The sequence below is a fragment of the Bemisia tabaci genome, chromosome 2, assembly GCF_918797505.1.
Source record: "Bemisia tabaci chromosome 2, PGI_BMITA_v3".
NCBI classification, from domain to species: domain Eukaryota; kingdom Metazoa; phylum Arthropoda; class Insecta; order Hemiptera; family Aleyrodidae; genus Bemisia; species Bemisia tabaci.
Genome location: NC_092794.1, coordinates 62,704,865 through 62,732,488, shown reverse-complemented (window position 1 = coordinate 62,732,488; position 27,624 = coordinate 62,704,865). Strand labels below are relative to the sequence as shown.

Here is a 27,624-nt window from a genome sequence, read left to right as displayed (position 1 = left end):
GAAAAGCTTAAAATTTACTTAATTTTTTAAATTCCTCGTTGCGATTTGCGTTTGTTGTAAAAAATAGGTTGTTTAATATGGTAAGTCAATGATAATTAGTTCTCAAGAAAATTAGAAGAGAGATGGCTTAACTTTTCTCATGAGATCTTCGGCGGTGAGTCGTTGATATTTTGATGGATTCGACGGTTTGATTTATATTGAATTTCAACTTTCAAATCGTTCACATTGTAGAGACCCTCATAATTGCTTTAGAGAGACAACTTCGGTCGTTCCAAAAAGGATACAGGATTATATTTTTCCTAAAACTCAATCCGCGTGATTCACAGCCCGAATATTTGTTAAAATGGATTGATGCTCAGATGAAAGAACAGCTTTCATTGATATTTCAAGAATCTTATGCGGAAGTAAATATACGGGAAAATATGAGCAACTATAAAGCCCACAGCTATTGTCATAAATTGCCCATAATTTCCTTTGATATAATGTCGGAATGTTCTGTGGAAAAGTCTGCTGCGACCGGGCTAGAATTATAATAATGCCCTTTATGAACCCTAAACTAAAAAAAAGGGAGCATTGAAATATAATTCAACCTAGTTGTTTAATCTTGTTTAAGATTCGAAATTTAATTTCATTGAATTCTGATTCCACGCCACCACATCCGAACCTGAAGCACCGTAGTTCGTCGTTTATCGATAATATTCGCTATTTTACCCCACTTCTTACATTGTTGATAAAAACTACAGTGATATGATGATGCATTGAGTTGCGATAAGGGGAAATCGAATCGCACAACGATGTTTTAAGAGCCGAGCTTTTGATACTTTCCCATGAAAGAGAGTCTAAAAATTGACTAGAATTTGGACTTTTTTAAGGCTTAAGATTAACCCAAGTTTTAAAAGTCGTTTAAAAACGGTTTCAAGAAAAGAAAATAACTCGAAAATTGCGCTGAAAATTGTCATTGAGCTGAATGGATTTAATCTGGATTAGATAGTGTTTTTTTTTTTTACATGTGCAATCAGATTCCCGCCAAAAAGTGGGAAGGAAATAACTTTTAAAATCTTCACCCCGGAGAACAAGTTTTGAAAATTTTATGGATCACATCACAGTCACAGTTTGTCGCCGCAAGATTTTTAAGTCATATTTCTCACCGATGAATAAGTAATTTGGGTGTAATGAAAGAAGGTTGAAGTTACTTCTGAATCTAATGTGCCGAAGCTTTCAATTACTATGATTTTTTTTCTTATCTATGCAGAAAATGTCCGATTCAAAAACCATAGTTGATCGATATATCAAAAATTGGGGTTATAGAAATAGTGCGTGAAGTTGCCTCAAATTTTATTGAATTTTTCTTGCCTGAGGCGAAAATTTCGTATTTATAGACCTTAATTCACCGAAAAAACCTTGAATTCAGGTCATCGAAATAAGTTCAAAGTTGTTCCTAAAGCTAATATGCCGGAGCCTCAAATTTTAGAGATTTTCTTTAGCTAAGGAGATGATTACTCACCGCACACAACAAAAATCAAAGCACAGAGGCCGAGCCCGTAAGCGGACCAGCGCGTTATCATCAGCGACGGATTGAACTTAAAACACACGGGAGAACTTTCGAAAACGCGGGAACCAAATTTAAGGCGGGAAATTTTCACGAAGGGCGGACGGCGTCCGGTGGCGCAAGCGGAACGCTCGAGAGCTGAGGACAAACAACCAGTGGCCAAGCGGTGAGCGACCAGGACCAAGGGGTTCCCTCAATTTTTCAAGTATAGTGACTCACGCACTGAATCACTATTTCCGCCGCGCGGCGTGAACAATTTCAGACATCTATGTCCATCCATCGCATCGCTCTTGACCCCCTTGCGTCCGTCCCCCGCTCACCCGGGTCCTTATCCTATCCTCCGACTTATGACCGCGGCCCGGGGGGGGGGGGGCGTGGGCCCCCGGGTCGCCGGGAGCGCCACACGAATTGTTGCCCGCTCTCGCCTTCCGGAGACCGGACTCTCTCAGGTGGTAGGAGCAGGTAATTGGTGCCCAGGTAACAAGTAACAACCTGCAACAACAGCCTTCTAATCTCCGATTAGCGCCGAGATCAATCCCGTGTTGTCACTAACCACCCCCCCTCCCCCTCCCCCGTCGCAGCCCGGGCTCCCTTTAATTTCGCACTTTATTACCTCCCATCGCATTCTCGTTACCTGTTGGGTCGGATATTGCACCACGCGTATCTGCGCGGGTTTCAGGGTAACGCTTGCGCGGTTCTTTCTTAGTCGTTTAGTCGTGCGGTCGGTCGGTGCTTTTATCGCTTAATCTGAATACGAGTCTGGGTTCTAACTGGGTGTTTGAATAACTCACTTGTCCCAACACCGCGCTGCTATGTGCTCACCACTTCCCGTCCGCCGCATTTTTTCACCTCGTGCCTCGGCCATCTCCGCCCCCGCCCCCCGCCACCCCTACCACCCCCCGCCACCCCCTCGCGAGGATGCTGGACGGCTTCATCGGCTCCCATGAATGGGAGCCCACCGCGGGCAGCGCCCGGGATCTTCGTCTGAGTCAAGACTCAAAAACGCGGTCAGAACTCCGCGTTCGGCCTTTTCCGGATGAGACTATAAATAGGCGGCAACTATTACGTATCTAGGGGGTCTCCTAATCCTCCCCCCCACCTTTCCTTGCCTACCGGAGAAGGGCCTCTTTCGCTCAACGGCAATAAGCTTGGATATAATGGATAATAAATTTAAAGTAAATCCATCTAGAGATTCCTAACTGATGATCGGCGAAAATTTATGGAGGGAAATTTTTAGAAAATATTTTTCTCTTGACTAACACGAATTCGAAAATTTTGGTTTCTCTTGGATCTAGCCTAAATCGTCGCCTTCCGGCAAAAGTATCACAAGCGCCATGCGACGTTTCATAATTTCCGTCCCTTTTTTTTTAACAGAGAAATTTTTCAACGATGCTTTCCGAAAATTTCACTGAATTTCCTTTGTGCTGCCGGTAATATTCAGTGAAATTTTCGAGTAGATGCAACCAACAATCTCTCTGTAAAAAAAGATAGTGACGGGAATTTTGAAACGTCGGATGGCGCTTGGGGTTGAGGAGTAGATTAATAGCTCCAGCTCCAATGGCTGAATCAAAGCACGAAAGCCGATTTGTCGAATGATTTCGAAGCGCTCCCGGGACAGCGAGAAAATTCAGCACAAGTCGTTTGCGCCATTCTGAAGTCAAACAAAGATGTTAGTTGTGACCCTTCTTTGCATAAATGAGGAGGATGTCAACCGCATATTTCAATAATATCATCCATAGCCATAGCCATCCAGTTATTCAACGTTCTTCACTCGCTCCCCCCTTTCCCTGCCGACGAACCCGCGCGGACAATAAGTTCGGCGGAGCTTTCTTCGCTCGGCGAATTCACTCGGTGGATTAAGAGTTCAATTAAATGTTTGCGCGATGATTCACTCTTGGCGCACGAATTCTCCAAAACCTGTTGGAATCACTATGCGAGACATGCATCCACCAAATTGAGGTTCAATCTCACACCTGGAGCGAGCGTGGCCGCAGACTGACAAGATACTGGTGCGAGGGAAAAGACACTGAGCATTTGCAATTTTCTCGACGGAAAAATGGGAAAGCTAGAGACTCAGCATCGGAAGCTAAGCACGCAAAAAGTTATACAAAGTTCTGGCGCTTTCGGAAATTGGGATCCAAAGGTCTTTTGAATGTAGGGAAATGACAAATTAGATTAAGCTCAAGGTGGGAATTTGATGCGACGTATCTTTTGCTAATTGAGCAGTCATAACACGATAGCCAGGAGGCTGGTTATGCCCGAGAGCAAAGTCTAATTTTAGAGGAGGCTAATTTTTATGGCTGGAAACCCCGGAGGAACCGGGAGCCAGACTGCTATTTTTACCTGCCAGGTGAGCGGTACACTACAATGAACCGATTTGCAGCCACGGAGCCGACTTTTAAATGAGCTCAATTACCAGCCGAAAGGCATGATGAGCAAATGACCCTATTTGCTCGGGGAAGGAGAGGGCAATAAATAGTGCGACAGAGTCCAGCGAACCGAAACTAAGACGCCATGCACTATTGGAATGCTTCCTGGGGTAAAAACTGCGGAGTTACACTTGCAAAAAGTTTGTCTTTATAACATTGAGTCTTATGGAGGATTGAAACTGTAAACCTTTTTTTTCTCAAGTCAAACTTGTCTACTCGACTGTCCACTTGCTGGTGTAACCGGACGTTTTCTGGACGTTCTTAAAATGTCGTCGCTCCGTTATACTGCCGTGCTAATGGTTCAGTTACACGATCAAATTGAGCCATCAAATTGGGCCTCTCATTGGTCGCATCCTCACCTCGGGTCTTTTTCCACCAATCAGAGCCAGAGCTTCAGTTTGATGGCTCAATTTGATCGTGTAACTGAACCTCAAGAAGAACGCCGTATGAGCCTCCAGACGTTGCCAAGTTTCCTCCGATAAAAACCGAACTTACTGGGAATATTGCGAATATTATTTTCCAAAAATTTTAGACAATTTTGTGCGCAATTTAATCTAAAATATCTGAAAATTTCAAGGAAAAATATGCATGAACGTTGTAAAAAATACAAGTCTCATCAAAGGAAATTTGACATCTTTCGAATGTTCATACGGCGTTCTTCCTTAGCACGGCAGTATAGTTTGTTAACCGCACCACAGGTAAAAGTTCGAGGCTGACGGTTCACCGGCAGGCAATTATTCCTTTCATCGATGGATTGAAAATCGAGCCGATTAATCCTCCGATTAATCGTTTGCTCGTTAACCGGGACTATTCCCCCGTGTGGCGCGGCGTCTGCGGTAATCGATGCAAAATAGCGTTGAAGAGAATTTTATTGTCTAATGACTATCGCTAGGACTCTCGATCAATTACGTCAGTCAATTAATATAGGCCTGATTATTCAATTAATCGTTCAAGCTCCGATTTTTAAGTGCTCACCTCTCCGGCGAGGCGTCGCGGCGGCACGCGTCTTACTAGCAACGAGCCGCCGAGGCCCATTCACAAGTCGCGCGATCGCTCGATTATGAAAACCCGCCAGGTCCGTTTATCGATGAACCCCCATAACTGAGCGCTGTTACGGTGCTCAGGGCTCAACATGCAATGGATTTACTAGGTTCTTAACGCGAGACGGGCAAACACATTGGCCATCTACAGGGTGTTCCAAGTTTCACGTGAAAATAAGTCAGGTTAAAGGAGAGATCTTCTACCAACCTTTCAGTGACAAGTAGAAACTTAGATTTTCGAGGGTTCAAAATCTCCCTTGGTTAGCAACTGTCATCACCCTAACCCTACTGTTGACAACCGATCTACCTACTCGGTCAGTGGCGGATCCAGCAAATCGGCAACATTGCTTTTTCTCAATTTAGATCTATGGAAAAGTATCGAATCTTGGAGGGACAAGGTGCTCCGACAAGAATCGATTATTGGACTTAGACTTTAATGGAGAAACCCCGGTGTTGAAAAAGTGCTAGATCCGCTTCTGTACCTGGTGGATGTTCAGCGACGCGTTGTTTCGCAAAAAAAAAACGAAGTTTGATAAACTTATTTGGCTTATTACGTCACCCGAAGCTCATCATCCACCTAAGCTGCCGAAAAAAGGATGATGACTGTTGCCGCGCTTTAAAATTGTCCACAAGGAATCGCTGAATCCCCAAAGGAAATAGTTCCCACCTGCCACCAAGAGGCTAGTGGAGGGTCCCTCTTTGACTCTGATAATACCACTCCTTGTCTCAGAACACACCCTAGAACACCCTATAATTCCCGAGAGTATCTTTTCGGGTTTCGCGAAAAAGGCGGGAGGCATATTAGCCAGCGGTAACTGCTGATTAATTCGAGTTTACTCAGTCGGGGCCGAGGCGAAAAACAAGGAATAAAAAATGAGCCCGAGCGCGCGAACCAATAACTCACTCCTCCCGGGAGGAAACGCGGAGCGAGACACAGGACGCGGGGGGCAGGGGGGTGGGGGGCGTCTCGGAAACAATCCCTCAAATAATGAGCCAGTTTGATGAACCGAGGAGCACGAGTGTCAAGTGCCGGCTGACCCCACCTCGCGCCGCACGAGTTCATCAAAGTCCTCCGTCTCGCCCTATAAATCCGTCTTTCCACCACCGCCCGATGAGAATTTTCCCCGAAGTTTCGTCCCGGTTGTCATCTTCATTACCCGCTCCGCAATCGATGCGAGCGAGGTCACGAAGCGCCACGCCGTCCGCTTTTCCGGACCTACGTCACGGAAAAGCGTCCGGAGCCCCAGAACTTTTGGAACTTTAAAATCAAATTACACCCCTCGGACAGCAATTCTTAGACTGCATCTTCTTTAAAGTGCATAATTCACTTTCGGTATCCAACCCTTTGAGTCCCGGAACTTTTGGAATTTTAAAATCAAATTACACCCCTCGAACCGTAATTTTTAGACTGCATCTCCTTCAAAATGCAATCTGTATACTCGTTGGTGCAATGAAAAGTCCTTATGGAAATACCCAATTAATTGCGATAACTTGAGAACAGGTGAAGTAACGTGAAATAAGACCGGCAGTTTTCAACGTCACAAATTGAAGATACTAAATTCTGTAATTTCACCAAAGACTTTTAGGGGAGGGGTTGTCGCTCGGTACTTTATGAATCAAACGTATCCATTTTTCTCTGTGTTCGGTTTTCTCTGTACAAGTGAAAAGTTATTCCGTAGGAAAAGAGGTTTTCTCATGCGCACAATGGAGGTCAAAATTGATAACTCTGCGTTTGTCCGTAAGAATGATGAGAATCACTGAGGACACACGCAAAGTGAAAATTCATCGATTTTTCAGGGACTCCGTATGCGACCCGCAGCAAATATTCGGAAATCTAATTATAGACATATCCAAATCCCACTTCTGAAATATTTTACCCTCCACGATTTCAAAATTGAAATTTTAATGATAACGCATTTCATGGTTTTTCGTAGAATATTTAAAAATTGCACAAAATGCAATTTTATAAAGTTCCCACGAAAGTTACATCCATGATGGGCGCTCTTGGCTATTTTATTCGACCGAGACCAGAAGAAAATGAACACGCACATCCTGAGACCAGTGCTTTACAGAGTTTATTCCTTATTTCCGATTTGTTTTTGAAGACTTTAGATAGTGCTGTAGGTCAATACCCCTGCGCTAATCTCATGTTTCGTGGAAAACTGAGGGAATGAATCTTCTTGATCCTCCTCTCAGGTAGCAGTAGTTTCCGGACCAGGAGCATTAACACTGATTATCCTAAAAAATCAAAGTCTTCACCTTTTGTTGTTTACGTCACGAGAGCATGGCGCAACTTTTTCGGCAAATTAACCGACCAACAGTATTGTCAAACCACCCGAAAAAAACCATCAATTGCTTGTCCTATGGTGAGGAGGAACAGAACTTATGAAGGTGAATGATAATATGCGATATATTTTTGAAAGCCGAAGAAGCTCTGCACATTAATTGTCTGAGGCACAACGAAAAATTATCGAGAAAACTTATCTCGAGTGACAAAAATTATTATTTTTTCAAAGCAACGGTGGATCAAAGAAGGCCCGGAACTAAAATTCGTGTCCTACTTTAGAAACTCTGACGTCAACAGAGTTCGCAAATGCCAAAATGTACGTGAGCAAAAATCGAGATGGAGGTACATATATAACGGTCCACATATCGATGGCTACAGCGCAGAACCACGTATGTCCATCGCGGTGTTTCAAAATCTCCGCTCTTAGTTTATTTTTCCGAAAAAAAACATGCCAATTTCATATTTTGAAAACTGAAGATTCCGCTTCCATAGAAGGAAGATCAAGGAACTTTTCAGGAAATTACGTTGACTAGTTTCCCGAGAGAAAAATAAAGTATGACAGAAAGTCTGCATCGTCTCAAAAGGAGTTACATGGTCTCGTTTTTTAGCCGTCGAGGTATCTTTTAAAGCGATGAAAAAGTCCCACGATTTGGAAAACACTGCAATCGTGCTGGTTCCCATCTATAAAGTAGGATCCAAAAGTAGTAACGGTTTTCCGTCTCCATGGGAACTGCCGATACGATGCGCATAAGCTTAAATGACGAAAAAAAAATCAGACAAAATAGAAAACCCTGAACGTAAGCTTTTTCCGCGACGCGACGTGGCGGGTAGCGCTAAATGTTGATGTCGATTATTTTCGTGAGTATTGTTCCCGATCGGATGGGAACTAATTTTAAGCGCCGACCCATTGTCATCGGCTCGGCTGTTTTATTTACACGAGGTTAACCTCCTATTCGTCTTTGAGCTAATTTCGCCTCTTTTCCCGGCGCGGGACCACGATGAGCTCCTCGGAGGAGTACCATCGGTGGCGTGGCGTGAATTGCGATATATCGATTGTTATGCCATTTAAACCTACGGAAAAGGATCGATAAGCAGGGTGTTCGCAGCGAACACCTCAATTATCGATTCTTTACCATAGATTTAAATGGCATAACAATCGATAGATCGCAATTCACGCCACGCCACTGAGTACCATCTCGCCCGCCGCTCCTGAATTGTTTTTTCCTTATAGTTTAATAATCACTCTAGCGGCACTTTGATGCACCTCGGCAAATGCACCCGGCTCAAATGTGAAGTTCGCACCCGTTAATTCGTCGCTCGCTCGACAAAAGGGCGTAACTACACTCAGAATTGAGCCCGTGGGAGCATTGCGTCTTACGGACGGGGTGATTCTTCGCGAGGGGGTACTTAGGTCCTTTTGTTGGGAGGACGACGAATTTCGGGCGTTCACACGACGACGCTGCCGATTGGGCCGTTGCTCCGAGGTGATAGACCCGATTCCGACACTCGGAGCCGCAACGTCGGGCATGGTCAGCGAGGCCCGTGCATTTTTCAGCTGGTTTGAGGAACTTAAACGGAGACCGAACAACATGGAGCAGCCGTAATGATCGATGCACCGATAAATCATGCGTGAGAAAAGCAGTGCAGGAAGCTCACTTGCAAATATCTTCCTTGTTACGACCTCCGGGGCCGCCGTTCATCGACGTTCGACCCAGTGCGGTTTTAAGCATCCTTCAGGCTTGATGCACGAGGAAAGCCCTCTACAGTTAAAAATGTACGTGTTAAGGCTACTTTGAGTTGCTTTTTTTCGGTCAGATCAGTCGAAAGGCCTTGGTTGATTGTCCATTTTTTTTATTGAGACAGTAGATTACTCTACGATAGAGGGATGAAGAAAGTGTCCTGCTGAACTAATGTGCACTTGTGTCCCTTGATGTCACTTAAAGATCGTTACCTGCGCGTGTTTAGTGCGCGCGATGGAAATTCGATCCTGGCTGTTCGTGCCGGATTTATAACGAGGCTGCAATTTTTACATCCAAAGATTTTTTCAGTGTCACCAAAAGGATAATATTTAAATGCGGTTGCGTTTATCAGTGTCATTTTTGGTAACAATTTCGAACTTATTTAGCCAAAACACTGTATTTATATTGCCAATAAACAATTTATTGATACGTGCGAAACGGAACGCGTAAATATTTATAAATAAATTGTTTATTGTCAATATAAATACAGTTCTTTGGCTGAATAAGTTTTAAATTGTTACCAAACGGATAATTTTAACCGCAAGTCTAAATTACTTGTGTTTTACTTTTCCTAACAGAACTTTTTCTCTCAGTTGAAAGAGGTACTCTGTCGTGCTAATACATGACGCCGTATGAACATTTCTGATACTGTCAAATTTTTCCCAATAAAATTCTTATTTTTTAGGAAAGCTGGGAATATTCGAAATTGCATACCTAGATGTAAGATTACATGGCAAGCACAGTCCTCTGAAAATTTTAACAAAAAAGGAAGTAGGTTCTTTCGAAAATTAGTGTTCTACTCGGAGAAATTTTTCAAGATCTGGGTGGTTATACAGCGTATTTTCTCAGAAACTATCGATATTCCTCAAGTATATCTCTGGTATACTACTGATACTGGTATTATATTGATTTATCGACTGTATACATGAGGTCTTTTTTTTTATTTATAAATCGTGATGGAGTTTTCATAATATGTATAATCTGAAAATTAACGAATCGTAGAGAAAGGATAAAAAAAAACAGGCTAATTTTGATTTTGAAGTTTAAAGACCTTAAGATCAAAATTAGAGTTCAGATTAAACTTCCACGTCAATATCACATGTTCAGCAGAATTTCGAGAATAGAAAAAATCGATGCAGCCTACGATTATTCTCAAGTTCAAGCGTCTCGAAATCAAAATTCTCTTTCTACAAACTTAGAGCAAGCGAACTTGACCCTTTTTTCCCCCTCACTTTTTCTTCGAAATTATCGAACTTGACTTCATAATTTACATTGAAAAGTGGGTCCACCGACGGATACTTCTTCTTCTCCTTTAGTAGACAACAAACAGAGAGAGTTTACATTTCCGCGGCTAGAAATCGTCAACCGTTGGAGTACAATGCCACTTGAGTGCGGCTCGACGAGAGATGAGAAGACAATAATTGTTGTCGGTAGTCTCTGTGGCAATATCAATATCGTCATCCTCATCATTTCGAACATAAGAAGGAAACTGACGGAGGCCCGCCGACAAATTGACCGACCCGAACGAGAGGAGCACAGGACCGTTTTCCCCCTTTTTTATTAGAATTTCTAAAGCGAAAGATGCTGAGAATGCATGGGTCATAAACCTAAGCTCCGGTGATAAAAATTTAAGCCAAAGCGTGGGGGGAGGTGCAACTAACGTGTTATGCGGTCAATTTTCCTGCAACGCTCTATGAGAAACTTTGCGGAGGATATAATAATTTGCCATAAAAAATGTCGATTTTCTGAATACAATTTTGAAGTTGCTCTCACATTAAATAATTTTTTACCACTGTGAGGAGTAGAATTAAAAAAAATTAATATTATTTTTTTCATTCGAAAAAGGTAGAACTCACCACTCCTATAAGGATTTATTACAAATATTAAGCCGCGTTCACCTCCGGACATTATCGAGATTTTTTGAAAACTTTTTAGGATTATTGGTGCGAAAGTTTCGAATTGAACCTTGCGAATAGAGAGAGGAAAAAAAATCGATTAAAGAACTCCTTGGCATGCAAACGAGGCAAATAGAGCCAGTTATTTAGAGCCTATTAGGACGGTTGAAAAAATGAAGAGAGTTTCCCTGTATGATCATACACCGCATGGCATACTGTTACTATTAGCCATGGTTGGCATATTTCACCGCCGCGCCGATTCGATAATCTTTGCGCATTTGCATGATTTCTTTTTGTTATCTTTTAATTAAAATAACCTGAATTTCTCCCCCATCTTAAGCCCTTTGTCGTAAGCCAATTTGCTTCCCAGCATGCATCACGCATTATGAATCATAGAGCGGCACCTTAGACCGTTGATACTCTCATACCTCAGACATCCTCTAAGTAGCTGCGTAAATACTAAATAGTGCCACATAACGCAAATTTATAAATCACGTTTAAATGGCACATTTTGTTATTAATGCAGCTAGGAATTTTCAATTACGCAGACCGGGAAATATCAATGGCTGAAAGCATCAGCCTAAATATAAGGAATGGGATCTGAATATTTCGCGTAAATGCTGCACTATCACCGCGTAGTTTCTACAGCAACCACAACGAAACTTACTCATGATTGTCAGCGTGTATTCGGCTGAAGGAAAATGACAAGAGATGGACGGGAGCTTTTCATCAACGTGAAAAACCTTGGCAGTGACCATAAATAAATACGAACTCTGATTTTTTTCAACAGTCCTTTACGCCTCCTTCTTCTTTATGTTGGCTTTTACTTATTTGAGGTTCCAATCGATATCGAGAGACATTAGGTTCGGCGGATGAAGGAGAGAGCGAAATCCCGTTTAAATTTAGAGAGAAATCGATGGAAAAGTTGCGCCGAGTTAGATCTTGAAAGAGAGAAGCACTTGTTGGGATACGATTCTCAAAATAAAACAGTTAAGGCGAAGAGGAACTCAAACTCTCGGCAATATTTATAAGTTTTTCTTCCTGACAAATTTCCTTATCGACATTTAAAGCTGTGAAAAAAGCGGACTGAAACGAAAATGTTACCCGGCTTTGTGACGTAGAGCCTAAAATACCCACAAAAAAAAAAAAAAAAAAAAAAAAGAAAAAAAAGAAAAAGAAAGACGGTGTTTTCTCTTACTAATAGCATGCAAAATTTTCCCTTTTTAGTCACTAAAAAGTAACGTCTCGTTTCTAACTTTTTACCAACGAAATAAGACTCAGAAATTAGTTGGGTATAGAATAGTTAGTTAAGTATAAAATATATAAATGATTCTTTTGCGCGCCGATGACACGAATCTTTAACATTAGTATGTGCGAGTATAAACATGCACCAACATGAGAACATGACACGATGACAAGAAGATTAAAGTATGGGGGAAATATCAACAGTTTATTAAAAACTGAGAACATTAGCCATTATTTTCGTCTAGATTTATGGTTAGAAAAATAACTTTACAGCTTAACTTAATCCACCTGTAGGTCGTTCAGTAGAAAATGCAATTCTTGTGTGACATTCCAAACTAATAAAGTCCCGCTAAGAGCCATGACTGATTATTTGAGTGTGGTCATAAACACATTTACCAACTGACAATCCAAGCGTTCAATTCACTTTGAATTAAAAATGCCACCAATGAAATCGCCTCTGAACTTTAGACAGGCGTGCTCAAGCTTTTAAAGATCATGATCTGAGTAGTTGGTAAAAAGGATAAATGAGACATTCTTTTTAGGTAACATATACCGCTTATTTTGATATTTCTTGGCGTCTTGATCTACAGCGAAAAGAATCAAAAGATTCAAGGATTCTTTAAAAGAGAATACTATGAAATCAGATAAATATGCTTAGAAAGTAGAATGATGCGTTTTCTAATCAATTGCCCTTCATTTCCCATTATGAACTATGGTGCAATGAAAATCATTCTTAATGTTAGAATACTTATTGATTTCAAATGTAAAATGCATCTATTTAAGAGGTGGTAGCTTAAGTTTTCATAACACACGTCACTTGCCCATCTTGCTGTCTTATTGATGATGGAATATGTTCGCTGAGAGAATGGAAAACGTTTCGTGCTGAAATTAAACTATGATTTCCGGGAATAGTAGCTTGACAATTTCTGATCATAACAATATTCCCATTTTCAGAAGAATATAAACACCACATATGTTATGGCTTTTAACTTATTCGAATAAAAACTGGTGTAAAAATAAAAAAAACGAACAAACAAAAAATCGTGTATGCGAGCACCAGTAACGGTAACGATAAAAGAATGAAAATAAAATTGCACACGACGAGATCCTTCCCTTTAAGATAAATCAATGTAATCGTGCGAGTTCATACATAATTTTAATCATGCAATCTGCGAGTTTTGGACTGAATCTTATACTTCAAATTCCACTTAAAATAATAAAATCGAAGCGATCGATCAGCTTCTGCAAAATTTTAAACTATGATCACGTAGAAAACGAGGTGGCTCTTTTCAATAGATTATTCTCTAGTTTGTTTTAAGCGAGTTCAAAATGTGTAGATTTTACCCATTGGTGATTTATAGGATAGAAATTCTTTGAAACAATTGGTTTTGAATCATTAACGAACGCGATTGCTCTCTTACAAGTTGATTTCCGGCAGTAATGTTAGTTTTTCTGTACGCTATAGTTACTTTAAAAGTAAAAAACTACGCCAGACAGAACTTGTCCACAGTACGTTCACACTTGCAAAACGCACAATTATACATTTGAATATATAGGCTGAGGGTAGTAAATGCGCGACAATTTTGTGCGCAAACTATTTGTAGGTATAACCCCACTTTGTCGTAGCCGCGAAGGTTTTAATGGGCCTCAAATCATGTGTCGATCACTTGCTGTTAAAACCAATGTTGATGCAATTTGCACTATAAAATAGTGCAAACAGTGCAGTGTTCTTTTGGAAGATTTTGATACTATGATGAGAACCTCTAATCGGGCAAAAATGAAAATATAGTATTTCGCAGTTTAAAATGCAAGAAAAGAGGAAAAAAATCAAATGCCGATACGGCAAAAAAGGAGAATTTTGACTTACTTCTAATAGCTCTACTCCACGAATAACTTTTTCTGCTAAAACTACTGGAACATCGTTCACAGATCGAGGATAATAAAGAACTGCTAGAAGAATCCGAAGCTGTACTTGTCTCAATGACAAAAACACGATCACTACTGTCAGTGGACGCACTTTGCGAACTTAAACTTTCCGACCGACACATTTTGAGAAGGGACAAAAAATATTACAAATTTGCTAAAAAAGATCGAGAGCTAAAAACGGCACAACCGTATACCGGGTTCGTTATCAATATCAATGGGAGTAAAAAACGTAAAATGTAAAATTTAGTAAAAAAAATGTCACATGTCACAAACGGGGTGCGGAACGAGCGAGCGAAAAGGATCGCGCGAAAGAGGAACAGGTAATCTGAGAGTGGTTTAGGGTAGACCGTGCATGCGACTGGTCCGGCCTGATACTGCAGTCCGGCTTGGCGCTGCTCTATCGTGATAAATTCACAAGACCACGTGCGTGCAATGACGAATGTAAGGGGCTTTTCCGGGCCCGGCCAATCCGGGGCCGTCACGGCGTGTTTACTAGGTAGTGGGCGGGGCCGGCCCATTCATGAGAGCGCAGTCCTACCCCCACCCCGGGAGTACCTGAGGACCCGGAGATTCAATGACGTCACGCCGCAATCAATCAAGGTGCTCGTGCCAACCCATGCTGCACTGTGATTGCGGTCCGACTATGAAACGTTCAGGTAATCTTATCAGTTGACTACTCGCTCATCGACTATTGCCAATATCCCATCCTACTTACTTCCGGCCATAACGTCATCGCTCTCGCCGAGTCTTCCACTCGTTTTTTCGGACCCTTCAAATCTTTTGGGATTTTTTTTCGGGCTCGGATTTTAAGCTCGACGAGCAATGACGACATGCTGCATACCGCACCGACTCTCATCTTATGAGTAACTTTGATGACACTTGACGACATGTAATCGGCATTCCAACATCAACACCACCTTATGCTCGTTGAGTCGTAATCGGTTTAACTTTCTTCACTGCCTCTGAACAGTATCTTGAGCGACCATAATTTTTTTTTTACTCAGATATATGCTTCAGCACATTGTTTTGTCCCCTTACTTCTCTCCTTACTCGTCTTCTTAATATTCTGTTTCGTTCTTCTCGATTATGAAAATATTAGGAACATTCGCAATTTTTTTTGTTGATAATCCGTCTAGTCAACAGCAGTGATACTCAAGAATAAATTGTTACACGAGGAGAGCTTAAATGATTCGGTGAAAATATCTATCTTTACCGATGCTTTACTCTTTGATAAAAATCTAATTTAACCAAGGGAATATACCTGGTTTAACAATTGGAATCTTGCGGGCAGAAACGATGTGATAAAAATACTTAATTCTTAAAGTAGCATTCACATTTTTGATGGGTCAATAATTTGATTTCAATCAGTGACTCATGCCTTGATTTTATACGGGCCCTTGTGTTTTCCTCAACATAATTCTTATTCCTACGATTTCCTACGATTTTATGATTTTTTCACTGTCTAAAGTTTTAAATTAAAATGAAAAAATTGTGTTGACATGGAGTGGAAGCAGCTTTTGCTTGTCACTCTAAACCTCAAGCGAAAACTTGTGCTGCTTTGCCAAAATTTTCTGAACCCCTCTCCACGAAGGGGATGCCCCATCAGGAAATATCACATTACGCCCCTTTAACGAGCCAACGGTCTACGCCCTCAGAGGCGAGCCAGTCCGACCCTGCACAAGCACCAAGCGACGTTTAAAAATTTCCGCCGCCATTTTATTTTTTACAGAGGAATTGTTGGTTGAATCTGTTTGACAATATAACTGAATTTTACCGGTATAGCACAAAGACAATTCATTGAAATTTTTGGACAGCTTTGTGGAAAAATTTCTCTTTCAAAAAATAATACAGCGGCTAAAATGTTCAAACTTCGCATGGCGCTTGAGATACTTTGGCCGGACGGTAACGATGTTAAAATTTTGGAAAGTGAAAAGGGCGGAACGCTTAAATTGTGGGGATCGTAGGCTGGATTCGGACGAAGGGTGCTCGGAGCGAGGGCGGAGCTTAATTGACGCAACGCAGCGGCGAGGGTGCAAAACTCCTCCAAGTCTCGAGCGGCGCAGTGCAAGCAAGTACAACACCACCATTTTTACCCCTTTTTTAACGCCTGCGCTGTGCACCCACCGAGACGCATTTCCATCGACCGCTGCGTCTAGCCGCGGTGGGAGGTGGCACTTACGCCCTCATAGCCCACCCCCAACTTCGGGAGTGGGTGAGTAGAATCAAATAAGTTTTGCTCTTGGAGCCATCGTTTTTTAAAAAAGTGACTTCAGTTATTTTAAGACTTCAGCATGTTTTCTGAAGTTCTCATACTCTTGGAAAGTTGATTTTAATAGTGGTCAATCTTCGTTTTCAACAGACATTTTCTTTTGGCCTCTTTTATCACTGGAAGTTAAATTTTTTGTCCGTACCGTAGACCAACTAAACAGGCTTGTTTTTCTATCAATACGTGCGATAATAATACCGTTTTAAGTTTTTTTTGCACTCATAGAGCTATATTCTTGTAGAAGAATAAAACAAAATATCATTCAAAGTTTTTACTTTCAAAATTTAGCCCCCAAATTGCTCTAAAGTCCGATTTCTAGAATTTTGCGCCATCATTTTTCTCCTAAAAAAGCCAGGAAATGTAATTAAACGCTTAATTTTAATTAATTTCTTTAGAACTAACTTAGAAGATGTGGTAGACAACTTTTTTAAAGAATTTCTACAGGTTTGCTCTTTTTAAAGCTACAAATTGTACGATTTTTTACTGGTCTACGGTACAGGACAATAACATTACGGTACGGACAAACGGGCTGCGGTAAGGACGAAGAGGCATTCGTAAATATTACTGTATGCAAGGGCCGAATTATAAATAACTGAAATTCATTGGGGAATAAACTGCTAAGTTATAGCATAGCTTATAAGTGCCACTTTTATAAATAATTACAGGAAATAAAGGTAAAAAGAGTAAGTAAATCAGTTTTTCAAAAATAATGAACTGCTTTTATTTTAAAGTAAACGCATTAAATAATTAGGGATTAATCTTAGAAGCTGAGTTCTTAAAACAAGCTTGACAACGTTAGAACGTTTTAGGTGCTCTTTTACAAAAAAAAAGAAAGAAAACAAAAAGGTAACTTTATCGAAAATGTGGTCACAAATCACCTTAAATAAATATTTAAAGGACAATAAGAAAAAAATAAGTTAGATATTAACGAATAAATATTAAACGAATAAATTGCTATGAACTTCAGACGAAAAAGAGGACTCAAAGTTCTAAAAGAAAAAATGAAAAAAGTAAAAAGATGGCGATCCTGATGCAATCATCGAAAAAAAAGCCTCCCTCTTCTTAGTCGCGTCGTACTAAAAAAAAAAAATACGTCTCTCTTTTTTTTTAAATTCCAAATTTTGGTGATAGATAAAATAAAGTAAAGTGGGATGATCTATCAAACAGCGCACCGATTTTTGGATGACTTTCGCATTTTGTCCGTACTTACCGTAGACCCGGCCGCATCGCGCGTGAGCTACGGGCTACGGTACGGACGGCTACGGTGCGGACAAATCGTGTGATTATTGGCAACGGTGCTCGGGCATAATCACGCATGTGGTTGAAATTCTGGATTTGAGGTTAAGATATCAGAGCGTATCAAAAAATACCAAAATTCGAGAGTTTGAAGTGATTTATGCATTAAAAAGGTAGGTATACGGTAAGGACAGCCTTGATGGTTGATGGAATTCCGGAGACAAGGCTGCTTGACGCAGAGACGGTCAATATTTTCACTTATTTGGATGAATAAAACTGAAAATATAAGTTATGTTCTAGTTGAATGTGGATTTACAGCAGAAGTGGAAGTATTTCGATGCACGATAATGGTTATGAAGCGTTGAAGTTGCGCACTTGAGTCGGAGACAGGCTACGGTACAGGACATTTCAGCTGTTTAGGGCCAAAATTCAGATATTAAACGGCAAAAACTGCCTAAAGCGATGTTACAACCTGATTTAGCGTAATATTTTGAACAAATTTAAAAAGAAAAAAAGGTCAGATTTTTCCATTCTGAAGGGCTAAAAAGTCGGGAGACATGGTAGAGCAAAACTTATTTGATTCTACTCGGGTGTCCTTCCGCCGACTCCGAAAAGATCATACATATATTAGGAACTTTCTTCGGCTCCTCTAAATGCTTTCAAAGTTTTATATTAGTTTTTGTTCTATCCGTAGTTTTATCAAATCTTGCGTTATCCTCATATGCCACGGGTTCGGTTGATCAAATAAAAGCGGAGATCAATCGATCGGGTGCAGGTTCTGTGAATAGACGCTCGATCGGTTGCACCAAGCGCAAATTTAAACCACGTCATCAACTTGCATTTCCGGGTCAAATACTCAAAAGGATCTAAATTTGTCATGGCGAAATCGTATATTGTTAAGGTATTGAAAGTAAGTCTGTGGAGGCGTCTAACGTTCAAATAGCACGTGATGTACCCACGTCTGTTCTTCAAATATTACGTCATTCACCCACGTGAAGGGGGGTTTGAGGTGTGCCAAAGGCTGTTGTATGAAAATGGATGGGCTACTAGACGGGGTCTTAAAGTAGGAACCGTATAATAATGTTTCCTTTTCGAAATTTTACGTTAGATACGATGGACACATTAAAAATTTTCGAATTCAACTCATAGGTTTGTCCATAGATGGTTGTAGGTTCCTCGTATGGAATATAAGCCAATAGACAAACAGAAGAAAAAGAAAAAGAAGAAGAAGAAGAACTCATAGGTTATACAATGATGGTTTCAGTCGACGATAATTCACTCTTCCCGCCCACGGAAAAACTTGAGTCTCCTCGACTCAAATCGAGCTCTAAAGTAAAATTTCAGTACGTTTTAAGAAGAAGGTGTGTATGAAAGAATTTTCTTGCTCATTAATTTTTTTTTCTTTCTTTTCCACAAGATTACAGGAACCTTGTTTAAGAAAAGGAAGGTGATGTGTGTGAAACTAAGCTCTGATCACAGGTCTGACGTAAAGGTTGTCTCAATAATTGGGCTTGGTTTCGTCGCATGCTGGAAGTTTGAATACTTCATATAATGTAAACTGTGAACGTCTATTTCTATTTCATTCGTTGATTTTGGAATTTTTCAATATTATTAACATGTTTTGCTTGAAATTTTGACAAGAAAAAATGTGCTGCAGTGTTTGAGTCGTGCATGGTTGTACCTGACCATCTATACTATAAGCTCCGAGACCTCCTAATTTTGCGTACCTGCAGGTAACGCTTAGTTCCAGCGTCGTACCGAGCCGATTTGCATGATTTTTGCGGCTATCGACTAATTGTCTCTAGATAAGCCAACTCTTTTCAGATTTTGAAAATATGACCCAGGTTTTTTTATGTTACGAGCTAAAGTTGCGAATTCTCCCATTTAAACAATGTAAATTTAAACTTTTTGTCATAGTTCGTTTGAGCGTTCTACCGGGCCGATTTCCATGATTTTTGCGTGAATCGACAGGTAGGTATTAGGCTCTAGATGAGCCCGCTCTCTTCAGATTTTGGAAATAGGACCCAGGTTTTTTTAAAATCACGTTATAAAAGTGAGTAAGTTTACAGAATGCTCCGGTACTGCTACCGCTATGCGCGGGAGGATGCGCAGTAGGTGTGTAGCCTGCGCATCAGCTCTACACTTATCTACACAAGATTCGCACCGACAACCTCAAGTCAGGCCGTTGCCTACGGTCAGGCGATGGCCGAGTCGTCTAAGATGAGAAATGCGTCCACTTTGAACTCGGTGTGGGTTCGATCCCCGACCCGTGATTTCATAATTGTTACCTGACAATCATTGTTCATTGTTTTACTGCAATATTTCATCAAGCAGTCATTCCAAAACGCGTCCTTTTAATTTTAAGTAATTTTAATACCTCATATCGTAATTCTTTAGGGGAAAAATAAAATAACCACTGATAGGATGGTAAAAATAGGGCCGCGGAGCGGCCCATTGATGGCGCGGAGCGCCTTCAGGGGGTTGGGCCGCGTAGCGGCCAGGGGGCGTAGCCCCCTAGTTTCTTCCTACGGTTGCATCGATGAGCGAGGTACCAAGAATCTTCTTTTCCTGGACGAGGAAATGCAGCTCCATTCCATGGTTGCAAAATTGATTTAAGCAATTCAATTTTTTACAAGAATATACCAGTGTAACTTTTGGCGAAAATTTCTCTGATTCTTGCAGGAGATCAGTGCGGAGGAGAAATCCTTGAAATTTAATTAGAAATACCGAAAATTCTCCCGATGCAAATGCAATTCGCGAGAAGAAATTTGGCAACATTAAAGTGCAGTTACGTTTCTTCGTGCAGACAGCTACGAAATGCCACTACCTTTGTTCCTCTTAATGAGCAGTGAGGGTTCTCGTCGTAGATCCTTTCCTTCTCGTTGAGGGGCACTAATAATGCCATGCTAAGGAAAAACGCCGCATGAACCTACATGCGTAGCCAAATTTCATTTGATGAAACACGAATTTCCTGCTAAAATTATGAATATGTTCCTTCTAATGTTTTAGATTATTTTGCTCGCGAATTCAACTGAAGTTCCTGAAAATTTCAATGAAAAATATTCACAACTTTCCTTGATACTAAACATGTTATCGAAGGAAATTTGGCAACGCTCGAATGTTCTTGCAGCGTTTTCCCTTAGCACGGCAGAATACTGAACTGCTTAAATTCTCGGATTATTGACAATTTCATTTTGGAATGAGTTTCAGAGTAAATTTTTAAAGGAAAGTGTCAGAAAAACAACAAACCAAACTTGAAAAGCTCATGATCATCATCCACCAAGTAAGTAGGTCAACAGCCGAAAAAAGGGTGATGACTGTTGCCCCCATATGATTGCCCATAAGGAAATGTAGAATCCTCGGAAGTAAAAGCTTCCAGCTGCCGCCAAGACTGCCGTGCTACGGAAGAACGCCGTGTAAAAATTCGAGAGTTGTCAAATTTCCCTTGATAAAAAATGTGTTTTTGACAATATTCTTGCATATCTTTCCTTGAAATGTTCAGATATTTCAAATTAAATTGCGTACAAAAATATCCGAAAATTTTAGAAAATAATATTCGCAATTTTCTTAGAAAACTCAGTTTTTATCAGAGGAAACTTGGCAACGTCTAAAGGCCTATACGACGTTTCTCCTTACCTCGGCAGAGGAAGCCAGTTGAGGGTCTCTTGTCTCTGATTTAGACGTCATTTTCCATTGATGTTCCAAATAGAAGAGAGTGAAGAGCTTCATGTTTTCAGTCAATTTTGCAACGTCGGAATTGAGTTACGTCTTTTCGTCTGGGAAACGGTGAATTATTGGCCGAAAAGCCTCTTATTTAAGAAGTTATTGTCCCTAGAGAGAGTGGAGGAATCCCCAAGGACCGCGGATGGAGCGGTAAGTAGACCGAGTCCAGCCAAGGTCCAGTTGCAAATGTCGAGCTGCCTCCGGTTTGGTCTTTCCCACCGCCGGACCCACACCCGGGCCTAGGAGACTAGGACACGGCATGGCGCCAATCTCACCACCTTGTCGGTAGGCACGCGCTATCACACCCTCCTCCGGGTCTCACACTCTGATTATACAGGCTAAACTCGGTAAACGACTACAGGGTGACCAAGAAAATCCCGCTTATAACTTCTTCTTCTGCGGGTCAACAAAATTTTTCTAGCATGATAATACTAATTTTCGAAGGCTGTTCTGCCGTGCTAAGGAAGAACGTCGCATGAACATTCCAGAGTTGCCAAATTTCCCTTCATGAAACATGTAATGTTGACAACATTCATGCATATTTGGACCGCGTCAAACAGAAAGGAACATCAGCTATTGCCAAATTTAATTGGGAAATTTAATGTTTTATATGGAAACGGCTGTGCGGATTTTCGTGCAAATTTCAGTGAAAATTCTCTATGGTACGAAGCAAATTCCTTAAAATTTTCAAGAAAACCCGAACAAATGTTCTCTCGTAAAAAAATTAATTGCTCAGTTAAACTTGGTAATAGCTGATGTGGCTTGGTTCCTTTCTGTTAAACTCGGTCCATTTTTTCTTGAAAGTTTCGAATATTTTAGATTAAATGGGGCATGGCGTACAAAATCGTCCGAAAATTTTGGAAAATAATATTCACAATTTTCCCAGTGAATTCGGTATTTATCGGAGGAAACTTGGCAACGTCTGAGGGCTCATACCGCGTTCTACCTTGGCACGGCAGTGTTTCAGATGCTACAGTTTTCTCTAGCGGTTTGTCAAACTATGGCATTTCATCAAACCGGTTTTCGCTGAGTTGAAAAAGTGTGTGATTCCATTGCGACGTTCCAAAATTGTCGCTCCTATTTTATTTTTTCGAGGAGAGCAAGTCAACTTTATTCCTTGAAATTTATTCAGAACATCCCGTTCACAGAGAATAAAATTAAAGGCAGTTTCTACCTACGATTCTCCCAGCAGATAAATATTTTGATACTAACATTGAGATGATTTGCAAAAGTTAGAATTTAGCACCGCTCTTGCACTAACGTCTGAATAAGTGAAATAGTAGGAGTGAGAAAACAAGTTCGCCTTCAACTCGATGGATGCAACTTGGGCGGCTTAGGAGTTGAAATTGTTGTATCACGCATACTAGTTTAGCGTCATTTTTGAAGGACGAGTGATTTTCGTTGTAATCTTCGTGACTTTAAGGACCATCGTAGCGAAATGTCCAGTAACTGTTACTCGATTGACTAGTCACTAATAATTTGAAAGGAATGTAAACCATGGTCACCTGCTTTCGAAAAATTTGAGATAAATCTCCGCTAAAGCATAGATGTTAACATATTCCGGTCACTTGTGAACTATGCTCACTTCCGATAGACTCCAAATAAATCGTCGCTTGGCTGACATAAGGCCGTATCTACACATTGGACAGAGCCCGGAAAAGCATTGAATTGTATGGAAGTCAGGGTTCATTGCAGAGTGTAGTTACACCCTCGTGTCAGGTAGGTGGGCGACGAAATATTCGTATCTAGGCACAACTACGAAGGGACTCTAACCACTTGTAAACTACGCTCCGGCTCGCTTCCGAAGAAGTTTCTAAAAAATGAGGAAACGGGATGTATAGGAGTTTCATAAGCTTTAAATAATAAGGGAATATTCCGAAATAATATTATTCTTCGATATAGGCAGGGAAGAAAATGGCAAACTTTTTGAAGAGGCCATTATTGATTTGTTCACTTCATTTGGACGTATTTCTGCCAAACGGAACCATGTGCATTATGTCGTGAGCCCTGTTATGCATATATGCTTATGGATCTCAGGGCTCATGTCTTAATGCACAAAGTTCCGTTTGATAGAGGTACGTCCATTTAGTGACAGAGTCCTGAGAGGGAAGGAAAGAGGAGGAACTTTTACAGTATCCAATTTAAAAGTTAGAGGAGAGTCAATTTATAACCAAACTTATGCATCTTACTCACATTTTAATCTGATTTTTACGATGGCAACGCAGGAAGAAAAAAAGATGAATTGACTTTTCGAGATTGTTTTTAACATAGTTTCATGAGATGAATAAATTATACTATCAGTTTATCATTAATCAGTCAATTAATAATTAATTATATTTTTGGAACGGGCCATGCGATTGTTTCTGATAGTAATAAATGATATTCGTTAAATCTTCAGAGGGTAATTCGTATAATAAATTCGTGAATTTCACTAGGCTTCATTTCTAAAGGTTGAGACAGGGAGAGTGCTGAGGAAGCCTCAAATGTAACGTGGACATAAACCTCAAATATTTTCCTATAAATTAAAATGAACTCTTATAACTCTTCCGTTAAAATAACGCGAAAGTTGTACACCGTTTAAAGCGCACACCAAATTATTAAGTTTCAAAACTTTCATGGTAGCTTTATAAAATGTTTATGAAATACTAGGGAGTACACCCTCTAGCCGCTACTTAGCCTATAGCCTCCAGAAAATTGCTCTATCGTACGAAGTGGAAAAATATTACCTCCATTAAAAAAATTTTCCAATCAAAATTGTGATCCACAAGAAAACTGCAATCTTCATTTTTTTCGAGTCAACTCTGGCGCAATAATAGGGACTTTAAGAGATGGAAAAAGCCCTGTGACATCAGGGTTTGTTGTAATATGGCAGTGCGTGCCGAAGAAAAATACAGAATTTGCTACTGAGTTACGGCATTTTTGCTGGAAATGGTAACACTTCCTGAGTCTCACTTCAAAACTCGATTATCCTGCCTAAGATCATGGAAATTAGTCCAGTGGATCGGTGGGACGAAACGCAACAAAATTGAAAACTTGGAAGGTTAGGGACATGACATATCGACGGTGTAAGTCGGCAATCACATAACTCGGTTTGCGACGTCGCAGACTTCCTGTTATACTTTATTTTTTAAACGGAAAACTACTCAACGGCAATTCTTTAAAACTGCGGTGAATTTCTTCTCTGTGTGAAGAAAATTCTGCAAAAACTTCAAGGAATAATGTCAATTTGTTCTCCTTTAAAAAAATAACATAGAGGCGGAGATTTTTAGACACAGCAAACGAGTTATGTGATTGCCGACTTACACCGTCGATATATAACTTTGGTTTCATTAAAAAAAACCCTCATTTTTTTTTAAAGCAGCGGAACCCCATTCGTGTGGCAGACTTCTTCCTGGTGACAGAAGGCTTTTCCCTGGACATTTGCAACCTGTTGCGGTGCTAATCTGAGATCTGCCTTTATGAACACCTTGTGTCACTGCGGTCCCTCAGCCGGCCGGAAGTGCTCCCGTGAAGATTCTGAGCCCCAAACAGCCAATTGTTCCCATTGTCCCCCGCTATTTCGCCCGCTTCAAAGGCTTGCGAAGAGTTTTTCCTCGAAACTCAAGGGGCTCTTGAAAATGCCGAGTCAATATATCAAACTCCCTTTCGAGGACTGAATAAAAACTGAGGTTGCTAGCAGTATCGGCGCTTGTCAGAAATTGGATGATACGAGGTGCTTTTTGTTTTGTTTAGGGAAAAATTCAAACCGACCTCCAGAAAAGACAAGTTTATTCAAAATGCTTGCGGTTGAATGACGTCTTCAAACGGGGGTCCTTGTTTTTATCCTGAGCCGAAGATTTCAATTCTGAAATGTAAATTTTATCGTCACCACGTTTTGCCGTGGTGCTTTCATTGCCTACAAGGTAAGATCTCAAAGTAATCGAATATGATCGGTAGCACGCAAGAGATACAACCGTTTAGAAATAGACTTCCGGATGTAAAATGGCAAGAGAATCACGATATTCACAATAAGAAAGTCTGAAATCCACTCATTCGTGTGCAATTTGCGTAGTTTGGAGTACGCTCTTTTCAATTTTCTGCGTCTGGGGGGCAGTTTTCTAGTCATAAAAATTCGCAAATGACAACTTCAAGCGGCCCCGGTGGTTACCAGTAAATGCCGCACCGGTATTGGCTAATTTGTTGTTGTTAATTATTTTGTTCGGTTTACAAGCGAGAGGTGATCTTGGATATTGATACATGCCTTGATTTTTCTGAGTTTTTTCATCAATCTGCAGGTTAATTTGATAATTATTATGTTCAGGATTTATTGTGCGTTATCGTTAACTGTAAGTTGCCGCGAGTTGCCGTTGCTTGTTTCCAGACAAAATGATTGGTAACTGCCCACTAGACGCGGGAAATTCGAAAAAGAGTATTTCTAACTACCCTTAATGCGTGCTTAGGAGTGGATTTCAAATTTCTTGAATGTGACCACCGTGATTTTCGAGCCATTTTTACCCTTGAGCCGTGAGCAGTCCAATCAAACGGCTGTATTCGTGTGTGTCATAGACCCGTCTAGCGAAGAGGAACTATAAATACTTATAACTTTATTGGCTTTAACCATGAATGACGTATATCTACTCTCGAAACTCCTATACCAATACGTGCTTTTCGATGATCTCAGTTCAAACAGAGATCTTTCGACTACTTGAGAGAAGGAAAGGGTATGTCTATTCGCCATTTTGTAGAGGGAGGAAATTTTCTACCTACGAATTGTTTCATAAGAGCAATCTCATAATCAGCTTCGAAAGTTTCGCTCAAGAAGATCGATTTAATTAAGGTGTAGACGGAAAGAAAGGGGAATGAAAAAGTTTCGTATATCAAACCTTTTGATTGTCTGCTCTTTTGAGGACTTTGAGGAGATATTCTGCGAGTGGCTAACAGAGGCGTAGCTAGGAAATTTCTCTGGGGGGGGGGGGCCATGGGACCACCTCTCGTGATGAAGAGAGCGGGGAGGGGGTAAGGAATGGAGGATCCCGTTTTTCTGGGGGGGGGGGGCATGAGATTTCTGGGGAGGCCAGCCCCCCCCCCCCCCCCCCCAGGACCCCCCCTAGCTACGCCCATGGTGGCTAATAACTTTTCGCAAGGCAAAGGCGTCCTCTCACATTTCTCTTCATATCAATAAACCGAAACCTCGCGGCACTAAACGCACTTTAAACAGTTTGTTCACTATTTGCTTTCAGGTTGAAATCAGGGAGGATGTCTATAAAAGACATTGTAATGGATAACTAATGGAACTAAAATTGACAAGATGATCTTCCCGATCGCATGTTAGGAAGCGTTGGGCGATTACTGATGCTTAGGTGCATGAGAAAGAAGAATTAAGCTAATTTTGCATTGAGGAACCCTTATTTCTTGCTCAGGGTAGAGACATGTGTCATATAGTATCTCATAAAGATAGGTGCTTATGTAGATAAGCTAGAAATAGTAGTTAAAAATGCATAATCCAATTAATGGTGGATCAAAAACTGTTACGGAAGATGATCCATAACTGTAGATCTGCTCATACATGTAAATACATTCATGGGCCTATCATATGACCTAATTGAATTGCAAAATCATGAAAGAGGACATGAATGATGTTACCTACATACTTAGAAGATCTATCTCGCATAAGGCGTAAGTGGTAATTTTCAAGAAAAATTAAGTTATAGGGTTTTCCTGGCTTTAAATTCATTGCGGGATTTCCACTCTGCAATGCTTAGAAGAGGAAATAATTATACAAAAAATGTATGGATACCCACGAAATGCGTATTCGGACAGGAGCCCCTGAATCACCAGTTTCCATAACTGAATTTTGAGCACCTTTCACGCCTGGCAATGATGCCAGCTGATCGGAAACTCTTAGGTGGCAATATACTGCCGCGCCTAAGTAAAACATAGTATTGACATTTAATTGTTGCGAAATTTACCCTTTAAACATTTGTATTTCAGTGAAAAGTTTTTAGCAGTTTCTGAAATTTTTGGATACATTATAGAGCAAATACGAAAAAATTTATCCTGAAAACCCAAAGAAAATAATTCGCAAATTTCCCAGGAGAAGTTTATTGTATCAGAGGAAATTTGGCAGCGTACAAATGTACATACTGCGTTCTTCCTCGGATAAAAACATGAATCCATCTGAGGCTAGAGGTGAAGCATGGCAGCGCGAGTGAAAATAGAATGTGCAACACAGATCGAGTTCAAATTGATGCACAGTAACTCATTTAAGTGATATTCAGAGCTGAACTGTGTACGATCGTGCCATGAAAGA

General features: G+C 40.7%; 1 protein-coding gene across 3 annotated transcripts in view; it reads right to left on the bottom strand.

Annotated features, from left to right (window-relative positions):
* Nucleotides 1-27,624, bottom strand: part of LOC109039650 (uncharacterized) — a 141,606-nt gene that overhangs the window by 25,768 nt on the left and 88,214 nt on the right. Inside the window, exon 1 of one of the 3 annotated variants that reach the window (XM_019055239.2) lies at nt 14,052-14,539. The exons of 1 other annotated variant lie outside the window; for it this stretch is intronic. In XM_019055239.2, the coding sequence (XP_018910784.2) occupies nt 14,052-14,232 (181 nt within the window). In that variant the 5' untranslated portion in view covers nt 14,233-14,539. Of the gene's footprint in view, nt 1-1,504; nt 1,821-14,051; nt 14,540-27,624 lie in introns of those variants that run through there. One more of the 3 variants, XM_072296021.1, reaches the window with a different exon arrangement.